Source organism: Coregonus lavaretus (genome assembly GCF_964263955.1).
Source record: "Coregonus lavaretus genome assembly, chromosome: 7".
Taxonomy (NCBI): Eukaryota; Metazoa; Chordata; class Actinopteri; order Salmoniformes; family Salmonidae; genus Coregonus; species Coregonus lavaretus.
The window spans coordinates 3,610,974-3,623,656 of record NC_139994.1 but is presented as its reverse complement, the minus strand read 5'-3'; the positions used below and the strand labels follow the sequence as shown (position 1 = coordinate 3,623,656).

The 12,683-nt window shown below is 44.0% G+C and overlaps 1 protein-coding gene across 1 annotated transcript in view; it reads right to left on the bottom strand.

The window, feature by feature from the left end:
- Positions 1-7,936, bottom strand: part of LOC311131846 (CCN family member 2-like) — a gene marked incomplete at both ends in the record, with an annotated part of 11,117 nt that extends 3,181 nt beyond the window's left edge. The window contains 3 exons of the mRNA XM_084164975.1: positions 3,054-3,082; positions 7,336-7,482; positions 7,761-7,936. Coding sequence (XP_084021101.1) covers positions 3,054-3,082; positions 7,336-7,482; positions 7,761-7,936 — 352 coding nt within the window. The remainder of the gene's footprint in view (positions 1-3,053; positions 3,083-7,335; positions 7,483-7,760) is intronic.
- Between the last annotated feature and the right edge of the window lie 4,747 nt (positions 7,937-12,683).

Here is a 12,683-nt window from a genome sequence, read left to right as displayed (position 1 = left end):
CAGCATGCACAAATAAAAACAATTTATACAAGTTTAAGAAATCAATATAGGCTACTCAAATGCTGTCAAATCTTGATGTGCTGTTTATCTAAATAAATGTAGTGATAAAAGATTAACATAACATTAATTAACATAAACCTGGATTAACTATTTTATAAGATGGGACAAAAACAATTTGGCACTAAATTGTAGGCCCTATGTCGCAATCTACTAAGTTATTGGTACTGCTTCTCTGTACTCACATTATGTTCCTTTTAGTAGCAATGAATAAGACGAACCCAAGAACATAGCATATTTGAATCCAACAATTTCAGTAGCAATGACACCCGATTATAACAACCCTACTTTTGCATAACCTTGCATTGTTTACAGAGCTGCTGTAGGCTACTTTACAGAGCTGCTGTAGGCTTCTTTATAGAGCTGCTGTATACTACTTTATAGAACTGCTGTAGGCTACTTTACAGGCTACTTAACAGAGCTGCTGTAGGCTTCTTTATAGAGCTGCTGTAGGCTACTTTACAGAGCTGCTGTAGGCTACTTTATAGAACTGCTGTAGGCTACTTTATAGAGCTGCTGTAGGCTACTTTATAGAACTGCTGTAGGCTACTTTATAGAGCTGCTGTAGGCTACTTTATAGAACTGCTGTAGGCTACTTTACAGAGCTGCTGTAGGCTACTTTATAGAGCTGCTGTATTCTACTTTATAGAACTGCTGTAGGCTACTTTATAGAGCTGCTGTAGGCTACTTTATAGAACTGCTGTAGTCTACTTTATAGAGCTGCTGTATTCTACTTTATAGAACTGCTGTAGGCTACTTTATAGAACTGCTGTAGGCTACTTTATAGAACTGCTGTAGGCTACTTTATAGAACTGCTGTAGGCTACGTTATTGAACTGCTGTAGTCTACTTTACAGAGCTGCTGTATTCTACTTTATAGAGATGCTGTAGGCTACTTTACAGAGCTGTTGTAGGCTACTTTATAGAGCTGCTGTAGGCTACTTTATAGAGCTGCTGTAGGCTACTTTATTGAACTGCTGTAGGCTACTTTACAGAGCTGCTGTAGTCTACTTTATAGAACTGCTGTAGGCTACTTTATAGAGCTGCTGTAACCTACTTTATAGATCTGCTGTAGGCTACTTTATTGAACTGCTGTAGGCTACTTTATAGAACTGCTGTAGGCTACTTTATAGAGCTGCTGTATTCTACTTTATAGAACTGCTGTAGGCTACTTTATAGAGCTGCTGTAACCTACTTTATAGAGCTGCTGTAGGCTACTTTATAGAGCTGCTGTAACCTACTTTATAGAACTGCTGTAGGCTACTTTATAGAGCTGCTGTAACCTACTTTATAGATCTGCTGTAGGCTACTTACAGAGATTCTGTAGGCTACTTAACAGAGCTGATGTAGGCTACTTTACAGGCTACTTTACAGAGCTGCTGTATAATACTTTACATCTACTTTACATAACTGCTGTAGGCTACTTTACAGAGCTGCTGTAGGCTACTTTATAGAGCTGCTGTAGGCTACTTTATACAGCTGCTGTAACCTACTTTATAGAGCTGCTGTAGGCTACTTTACAGGCTACTTTACAGAGCTGCTGTATAATACTTTACAGCTACTTTACAGCACTGCTGTATAATACTTTACATCTACTTTACAGAGCTGCTGTAGGCTTCTTTACAGAGCTGCTTGCTGTGAGACCACACCCCCATGGAATGTTTTAGCTGCTATAACTGCACAATGCGTTCCCAAAAGTTGTACTTTAAATCTACATTTACATAACTTAATAATAAATATGAAGACAAGACAAATCATGTAACAAAGCCGGGTGAATGAGAGAGAAAGAATGGGCTATTGCATCAAATGCAAAGTGATGACAAAGTTACATAAATTAGTAGATGAAAATCCAGCACTTTATTAACATCTGATATATAAGATGTCATATTATATATTAAACTTACCGAGCAGATGATGAGGAGAAGGAGGCCAATTCTGGTGATAGTTTCCTCAGACATTGTTGCTAGTTTATTTCAACAGCGTGCACACTACAACACGTTTGTTTTCGTTCAGTGAGACAGACAGACAGGAGATTCCCTTTTCAAGCGCTCTATAGTCATTCGGTTCTGTTGACTCGCTGCAGGGCTCGAGGGCTAGACTGGAGCATGGAGAGGAGAACCCCAACTTTAAATACTCCGCGAGGCGGGTGTAGCCCAGGAAACAAGAGTAATGCCACGCGACACGAAGGGGTGAAAATATTTAAATTCCAGATGGCTTTCTTTCCTAATTCCTGAGAGAAGAGCTATTTCTACAGACAGGCAGCCCGTTCAATCAACCTACTGTATCATATTTCACATTTTCAGACACAAGGCCAGCCAAGTGGGAGTTGTTTTATGTCCTAAAGCAGGAACTGACAAGGAAATGACATGGGCCAAAGGAGAACATTGTTCATTTTGGCCATCATTCAGACCAACACAGCCTACATAAAGTGGTTACGGGTAAAGGGGAAAGATTGATAGTGGGATTTTGTAATAACCAGGGGTAATAACATGACAAAGAGTACATCTCAAATGGCACCCTATTTTATATATAGTATGTAGGAAATAGGGTGCCATTTGGGATGAACTCAACCTTTTGTTCACATGACACACTGAGACCAGCCAAATAGTTACTGTCACCAGGTGATTACAGGTGACATGCTGTACAGACACACAGCAACAGGTAATGGTCACTCATTTAAAAAAGAGGGCATCGCTCACTGTCTGCCAATGTCAGATCTGGACCGTAAATCTTTGTCATTTGTCAATCTTGGTATTTTCCCACACTGTGCCTCTCCTCTTGTACCTTTCTTAGAGGGAGTCTACAGATGGCACCAGGGCCAGGGGTCTGTACCATTCTTAGAGGGAGTCTACAGATAGCACCAGGGCCAGGGGTCTGTACCATTCTTAGAGGGAGTCTACAGATAGCACCAGGGCCAGGGGTCTGTACCATTCTTAGAGGTAGTCTACAGATAGCTTTCCAGAACTTGCAAACTGCTTTTTATACTGTTCAACATACCTTGTGTCAATTGATGCTTATCCTCAATGCTGACAGAACCAGAGGTGAGAGAACCAGAGGTGTGAGAACCAGAGGTGAGAGAACCAGAGGTGTGAGAACCAGAAATGAGAGAACAAGAGGTGTGAGAACCAGAAATGTGGGAATCAGAAGTGTGGGAACATGAGGTGAGAGAACCAGAGGTGTGAGAACCAGAGGTGAGAGAACCAGGGTGTGAGAACCAGAGGTGTGGAACAAGAGGTGTGAGAACCAGAGGTGTGAGAATCAGAGGTGTGAGAACCAGAAGTGTGGGAACCAGAGGTGAGAGAACCAGAGGTGAGAGAACCAGAGGTGAGAGAACCAAATGTGTAATAACCAGAGGTGTGGGAATGTGAAAGCAGGCAAAGTGCCTCCTGCTCCTCAGAGCTGCCTGGCTAGAGGAAACCATGCCTTGGCAACGCGAGCCAGGACCAGGCTCGGAGCTGAAACGGGTACATAAGTTCAAAACAGAACCGTAACTAAGGAGGGTCGTACATTTTCAAGACTGCGGAGCTGCGGAGTGCCTTGAGGTCTCTAGCCGAGAGACCTTCCTGCACAGAGCTCAGAGCACGGGAGGCTGATGGCTGCAATGTGTGAATTCAGAAAGACCAGCCTCAGTCAAGAGACAGCCAGTAGAGAGAGTTAGGACATTGAATGCTGTTGATACCGCATGGGCAGGGCATGGACAGTTTCAGTAAAGACTACAGATAGGTCAGAGAGTTCTAATTCACTTGATACTGCATGGACACTGGTGAAGGGCCAGGGACAGAGCCCAGCAGCCAATGATTTTGCATAATAGCTCAACTGGTAGCTATTTATGCACCCTCTACCTTGCAACAGGCAAGGATAACATCCAAAGCCTGCAACCAATTTAAGAGTAATAAACACCATCAAAACTGGAACAGGGTAAACTAGGAATGATGCCAGACTGCCAGGCAGCCCAAGCTTCAGCATTAGCTGCTATGGTTGGAACTCTTGTACTCTACTATGTGTGTAGCCCATGTTTACGATTTGTATTCGCTACCATTCATTGACCACATCACAAACGTGTTGCAGCACAGAGCAAGTCTAGGAACAAAATGCTCCTTAACAGCTTCTACCCCCAAGCCATAAGACTTCTGAACGTTGATCAAATGGCCACCCGGACTATTTACATTGACCCCCCCCCCCGTTTTTACACTGCTGCTACTTGCTGTTTATTATCTATGCATAGTCACTTTACCCCTACCTACATGTAGAAATTACCCCGACTAACCTGTACCTCCGCATATTGACTCGGTACCGGTACCCCCTGTATATAGCCTCTGTATTGTTATTTTATTGTGTTATTTTTTTACTTTTGTTTATTTGGTAAATATTTTCTTAACTCTTTCTTGAACTGCATTGTTGGTTAAGGGCTTGTAATTAAGCATTTCACGGTAAGTTCTACACCTGTTGTATTTGGCACATGTGACAAATAAAGTTTGATTTGTAACTCACTCCACTTGTTGTTGTGGTACCACACATGGTCACTAGGAGACCAGTACCACGCTGCTCATATAGAAAGAGGGAGGGAGAGGGAGGGAGAAGTTCACATATTTGTGTGTAAGATGGAACTTGGTGGATTCAACCATAAATAAACATTCCTACTTGTATCCGATCTAAGGATGATTTATTTTTTATTTTTTACACACAAGGTGAGATCCTGTGGATCAAACTGAGACAGCACAGGGTCTTTAAGTCAAGGAGTGGAGCATTGGAATAAACAGGCCAGGTATATAACCAACTTTAACCCGTTACAATGTGTTGTTCAATGTCTTTGTCTGCACATGACCATTGCACACATGTATATCCCAGTACATTTCCACTCTGTGGTACTCTGAAGTTCATTCTTAGCACTAAAGGAGCTATGACCATTGTCTGGACATACAGTGCCTTGCAAAAGTATTCATCCCCCTTGGCGTTTTTCCTATTTTGTTGCATTACAACCTGTAATTTAAATGGATTTTTATTTGGATTTCATGTAATGGACTTGCACAACATAGTCCAAATTGGTGAAGTGAAATGAAAAAAATACCTTGTTTCAAAAAATTCTAAAAAATAAATAACGGAAAAGTGGTACGTGCATATGTATTCACCCCCTTTGCTATGAAGCCCCTAAATAAGATCTGGTGCAACCAATTACCTTCAGAAGTCCCATAATTAGTTAAATAAAGTCCACATGTGTACAATCTAAGTGTCACATGATCTGTCACATGATCTCAGTATATATACACCTGTTCTGAAAGGCTCCAGAGTCTGCAACACCACTAAGCAAGGGGCACCACCATGCAAGCGGCACCATGAAGACCAAGGAGCTCTCCAAACAGGTCAGGGACAAAGTTGTGGAGAAGTACAGATCAGGGTTGGGTTATAAAGAAATATCAGAAACTTTGAATATCCCACGGAGCACCATTAAATCCATTATAAAAAAAATTGAAATAATATGGCACCACAACAAATCTGCCAAGAGCGGGCCACCCACCAAAACTCACGGACCAGGCAAGGAGGGCATTAATCAGAGAGGTAACAAAGAGACCAACGATAACCCTGAAGGAGCTGCAAAGCTTCACAGCGGAGATTGGAGTATCTGTCCATAGGACCACTTCAAGCCGTACACTCCACAGAGCTGGGCTTTACGGAAGAGTGGCCAGAAAAAAAACCATTGCTTAAAGAAAAAAATAAGCAAACACGTTTGGTGTTCGCCAAAAGGCATATGGGAGACTCCCCAAACATATGGAAGAAGGTACTCTGGTCAGATGAGACTAAAATTGAGCTTTTTGGCCATCAAGGAAAACGCTATGTCTGGCACAAACCCAACACCTCTCATCACCCCGAGAACACCATCCCCACAGTGAAGCATGGTGGTGGCAGCATCATGCTGTGGGGATGTTTTTCATCAGCAGGGACTGGGAAACTGGTCAGAATTGAAGGAATGATGAATGGCGCTAAATACAGGGAAATTCTTGAGGGAAACCTGTTTCAGTCTTCCAGAAATTTGAGACTGGGACAGAGGTTCACCTTCCAGCAGGACAATGACCCTAAGCATACTGCTAAAGCAACACTCAAGTAGTTTAAGGGGAAACATTTAAATGTCTTGGAATGGCCTAGTCAAAGCCCAGACCTCAATCCAATTGAGAATCTGTGGTATGACTTAAAGATTGCTGTACACCAGCGGAACCCATCCAACTTGAAGGAGCTGGAGCAGTTTTGCCTTGAAGAATGGGCAAAAATCCCAGTGGCTAGATGTGCCAAGCTTATAGAGACATACCCCAAGAGACTTGCAGCTGTAATTGCTGCAAAAGGTGGCTCTACAAAGTATTAACTTTGGGGGGGGGGGGGGGGGGGGGGTGAATAGTTGTGCACGCTCAAGTTCTGTTTTTTTGTCTTATTTCTTGTTTGTTTCACAAAAATTTTTATTTTGCATCTTCAAAGTGCTAGGCATGTTGTGTAAATCAAACGATACAAACCCCCCAACAATCAATTTTAATTCCAGGTTGTAAGGCAACAAAATAGGAAAAATGCCAATGGGGGTGAATACTTTCGCAAGCCACTGTATGACCATTGCCCACATTGCCCAAGAATCAACTCTAGAGTACAACAGAGTGGAAATATACCTGAACGTTATATTAGGAAGCCTAATGTGTGTAGATTTGATTGAGGTGACATCTCCCCTGACCTCAAGCCTCTGTAAGGTCATCCAAACGGGCTCCAAAACAAACCCTTTGACTTTAACAGAGTTAATTGGTTCCTGTGTTAATAATGAACGGTGCAGATGACTAAAGGCCTGAGTCCAAAATGGCACCCTATACCCTATAAAGTGCACTACTTTTGACCAGAGCCCTATGGTGTCTGCTCAAAAGTAGTGCCCTATATAGGGAATAGGGTGAAATTTTGGACAGATCCTGTTTGACTAGCGTTGCTTCTCCAACAGTCAAAGCCTTGAAGGCATCGACCACGGCCCCTGCTGGAACCACGTCTACTCCACAAATGGCACCCTATTTAGTGCACTACTTTTTGAATGAGGTTGCCATTTGGGATGCATCCCAGGTCTACCGTTCAGCCACTGCTCTCAGTCTCCACCGCCTTTGTGACGCATCCTTGAAGTCTTTCATCACAAAAGTGAACACTTTTCAAAGCCCTTTGGAAACCGTTTGCTGGCGAAATCCTTCAAAGAACCCCTACCTATTGACGCATCGACACTGTGGCGGTCCCAGTCAGAGAAAAACATTCTTCCCTCATTACTTACAGCGATGTTGAGACATCAACATCCTCCGAGATTAATCTGTGTGTGAGGTTGGGTTGGGTTGACTCCCTCCTCCTCGTCTCATATCTCAGGCAGGCAGCAAAGTGTGAGGGCCAACAGGGCTTATCATCAGGGGGCTTCCTGGACCTCCTGTGGAGGAGAAGAGATGGAGAGCAGAGTTCAGGCCTGAGTCCCAAATGACACCCTATTCCCTTTAAAGCGCACTACTTTTGACCAGGATCCAATAGGTAATAATGGAATAAGGGTAGTGCACTTTGTAGGGCATAGGGTGCCATTTGGGAGGCACAACCAGGTCACGACTCACCAGGTCACGACCCCACACAGTCAACCTCCCTCTCACACACTTTTATCTCAGCTGACTCGCATTTCCTCCATGCCTGATGACCTCACCTGTTAGTGAAGCTGACCAGAGTTCGTAGAGGAGGATTAGCCAGCGAGGGAGGGTGGAGCGCTCTTCAGCCAGAGCCCAGCCGTGTGGTCGGAGCCTGTCGGACAAACTGATTACGTCGGGGTAACTTTCCTGCTGAGACGAACAGAAAGTCGAGGTGGGCCACATCTCGTTCTGGGGGGGGGTTTCCTTCATGACGTTCACGCCTGTCGTCTGGGAACGAGATGATGCCCGTGATATTCCTTCTGATAAGAAGGTGAAGTTTGGCTCACGATGCTTACCGTATCGCGTGGAACCCTATGTATATACTGTCGACAATGTCTGCATCCCAAATGACACACTGTTCTCTGGTTAAAAGTCGTACACTATAAAAGGAATACGGTGCCGTTTGGGACGCTGAATATGATAGGTGCATTTTACACCCTCAGTTTTGAGACGGAGGCCCACACAATCAGAACTAGTGCAAGGCAAAACAACATTCTTCCCACCTTTGCGAGAAAGCGCGTTCCATTTCTTTCATGTTTCATAGAGAGAACAGTGTTTTATTAATTCCGTAAATTTTTAAATGTATAATACATCCTCGCAGAAAAGTCTTACCCCATAAATCTCTGTATCACAATGTGATTAAAGAAAGACTTTGCAGTTCTTATTGTCTTACCTGGAAGGCCCTACAACACTAAATTAGCTGAATAATAAAGTGAAAAGCAGTTTTAAACTACTAAACTCTCTGGAACAACCACCTCTGGATTAGTTTGATTGAGCTGAGACTTTGCAGCTCTCAGTCTTACATGAAACGGTTATAGCAACCTAATGAGAAGTAAGTGACAGGATAACTGAACAATAACTGAATAATAACTGAATAGTAACTGAAAGGCAGTGGGAGTTGGAACAACCAGGCAGACAACAACAACAATGTCATTCTACCTGAGGCCCCTTGTCTTCACCCCTGACCCCCCAGCACGGTCCCACCTACCCTCTGACTGCTACCCACCCACCCAGCCTCTGACTGCCACCCAGCCTCTGACTGCCACCCAGCCAGCCAGTCAGCCAGCCTCTTCTACCTAGGTGATAAAAACATCTCCCTCACCATGGATCAAGCCTCTAGTCGCCTCCCTCCCTCCCTCCCTCCCTCCCTCCCTCCCTCCCTCCCTCCCTCCCTCCCTCCCTCCCTCCCTCCCTCCCTCCCTCAGACACAGACAAACCCCTTTGAACTGGCACACCAAATGTATGTCAATATTATTCTAATTGAGTCTGAACTGGACAAGACTGCAAACACAGGACTCAATCAAAAAAAAAAATACAGTAATACAGGAGAGAAAAAAAACTGTCCAGGCAGAGGGATTTAGTTACTGCTGAGGTGATATAATGGTGTCTTTTCTCACACGGTGCAGGAAGGTGGGTCTCCCTCTCTTCTCCCGGCCGCCCCAGACGTTATTTCAACACTTTAATCTACATGATATACCTCTATTTATTATTTTTCCAGTCTTTTCCCACGGGAGAGTTGCCCTGCTGTGAAACCCCCTTGCGCTCTATGGAGGCGTCCCAAATGGTACCCTATTCCCTATATAGTGCACTACTTTTGACTGGGGCCCATAGGGAAACCCATAGGGCTCTGGTTAAAAGTAGTGTACTATATAGGGAATAGGGTGGGACTTTAAGCCTCAGTCCTCTTGTTTAGTGGTTCAGCATTAGCGTTGTCCTCCCATGCCCACCAACCTCATATCCCCAGACATCAAAGTGAAGCCGTGTAGAGGTGCTGGCATGAGGTTTGATTTCCTGCCAAATGAAAACAGGGCTTCCACAGGCGTCTCCCCCGCCCACCGCAAGGTTGATCCTCCTGGGAGAGTGTTGTTGATGACTGTGCTGCTGATGTCAGTACCTGTTCCCATATCACACCCAGCCAGCCGGCGCCGCAGCCATCACTGAGGACACGAGAGTGATGAAAGGCACATACAGTGCTGGAAAGTCAACACCCCCGTTGAACTTGAGTTTCATGCATTTATATTAGGATTCCCCCCCCACTTATTTACACACCATACTCTACACTTTTAAGGGGATTTTCTGGTGGGGGGTGAAAAAAAATGTATATATTAAAAAATACTAAACTGAAATATTATAATTGGATAAGTTTCCACCCCCTGAGTTAACACTTGGTGGAAGCAACTTTGGCAGCAATTACAGCTGTGAGTCTGTTGGGATAGATTTGGCAATATCTTGCCATTTTTTTTTTTACAAAACTGTTCAAGCTCTGTCAAGTTCCTTGGGGAGCATTTTGACAGCAATCTTCAAGTCATTCCACAAATTCTCGATTGGATTTAGGTTGGGGCTCTGACTGGGCCACTCAAGGACGTTTACCTTTTTCATTCCTTAACCTGTAGCTTTGGCTGTGGCTTCGGTTCGTTGTCGTGCTGAAAGGTGAACTTCCATCCCAGTTTCAGCTTTCTTGCAGAGGGCAGCAGGTTTTCCTCAAGGACTTTTCTGTACATTGCTCCATTCATTAACCCTTCTATCCTGATAAGTCAGTAGTCCCTGATGATGAGAAACATCCCCATAACATGGTGCTGCCGTCACCATGCTTCACAGTAGGGATAGCCCTCTCTGATCAGTCTCCTGCTTGCTCAGTCATCCAGTTTGGAGGGACGGCTTGATCTAGGCAGGGTCTTGATGGTGCCATACACCTTCCACTTCTTAATAATCATCTTGACCGTGCTCCAAGGGATATACCCACCCCCTGATCTGTGCCTTTGATAGATGAATTTGTGTATTAAAAATAATGACTAAAGAATTTCACCCCAAACACAGTATAAATGTTAGAATTATCATGTAGTGTCAACCCACTAACAGAGGGGGCGTTACTAACCATTCAAGGGGGAAGGCGGGAACTGTTTAAGAAAGGTGGGAGGAGCATAGTGTCTTTGTTTGTCAAGGAGTATAAAAACAGGATATTTGTGTTTTTGTGGAGAGCTCTCCTTAAATAAAATTTACTGATAATTACTTGTGGATTGTGGACCTTGAATCATTGATGATTAAAACCAGAGCTTTACAACCTCTGGTAATGATTCAAGCTTAGGTTGAATTAGAGATAAAAATTCACGTGACAGATTGGTCCTTCTGAGCGGAGCTTAATACATCTTTATCGTTCTAGAGACACCGAAATCCGTGCACGGCCGGGTGATCGCATCCGTGAGAGAGTCCTGGCCTTCCACGTTAAGGTTAATAAACAGGCCGGTGATTACTCATTATGAACGATAAAGACGTTAACAAGTTTGAAAAAGCATTTTAATCCAGACTGCAAGGAAAAGGTCAGTAATTTTTATTCATGGATTTTGGTAAAATGAGTTGAACTTAGTTACCAAAGTCAAAGAAGGTAATAATTATTACGACAGGGAGGGTCCGCAATTGATCCTAGAGGTAAATAGCTATTACAAAAAAAAACTAGTCCGAAATGACATGGTAGTGAATTGCAATCACAAATGTAAACTAAGTTGATATTGTCATTGTACGAATTGCAGTATGACAGTATAAACAGAGAAATAATTATCATCGTGTGAGAGGGATGTGTCAGGAGTTCTATATGCGACTGGGCATTTGCTAGAACTGTGCAAACAAGTTTAACAGATGATAAGGCCGTATGTGTGTGAGACTTAATCCCTCGGGAGACGTGATTATTATTTCAGGGGTGGAGGGAAAAAAATAAGTCGCGTGAGGAAAATTGGGTAACTTACTCTTTTCATGAAACCAGAGTTTTAAATAGAAACTCTGGGTTAGGGGTTAAATAATTTTAAAGGGTTAATTACAAAAGCAAGAGGCGCACTAAGAGATTGGCTCCTACGGAAATAATTCGGGAGTGAATTATTTAAAAAACAAAAAGGGGGGGAGGGATTTCTTATTGTTCCACGATGGGAAAGACATCTTCTAAACAAGTCCGAGAATTAACGGGAGATGAAAGATATATGTTAGGGAGGGATCGGAGAAATATGTTTTATGGGTCCATTTGGGAGAAGAGGTATGGATTTATTGGGCATCTCGATGTTGCAAAGTTAGAAAATATGATTACGCAAATGCATATCAACTGTGGAGCAAATGTTAAAAAACAGCGAGCGGAGGGGCTAGAGACAGCGAGGGTATGGCTTTTTGAAGCGCGAAGGAGAGAGGAAGGAGAAAAGAGGAAGAAGTTAGAGATGGAGAGAGAAAGGGATATACAGAAAAAGGAAGTTTCAGGACCTCCCTCACAGCAAAGAGCAGAGAGGTTATATCCAGAGTTGGTAGAGCAAGCTTGGAAAGAAAGCCCAGATGACACCGTTGTTGTCACGGTTTCGGCCGAGGCTGCTCCTCCTCCTGGTTCGGGCAGGCATCGGCGGTCGTCATCCCCGGAGTACTAGCTGCCACCGATCTATGTTTCATGTTCGTTTGGTTTGGTCTTGATGTTGTACACCTGTGTCTAGTTAGTCCTCATTAGTGTTCTATTTAAGTCTCGTTGGGTGTGTCTGTGTTTGTGTGTGATTGTTCCTGTCGTATGTTTGCTTGTCGATTTCCTTATTCGCTCGGTTGAGCTTTACTCCACTGTGTTGGAGCGTTTTACGCACCTGTGTAGTGCGCCTTTTGTTTGTCGTCTACGTGCGTAGTTTCGCCTTCGGGCAAGTTTGTTCTGTTTTCTTTGTTGGATATTCCACTAAAGTCTTTTGGACTATACTTCGGTGTCCTGCGCTTGATTCCACCACTACACCCACCTACAGCATTTATGACAGAATCACACACCTTAAGAATGGAATCAGCAGGAGCCGCAGCAGCCCAGGCGACGCTGGAGGACAGGGTCCATGAACAGAGTGACCAGATCCTGCAGATGGGGTCCGCACTGCAGGAGGTGATCACCACCATCCGAGGCTGGGGGACTCCTACACCGCCATCCTCTCTGCCAGCCCCATCGGGAAGTCAGCCCATT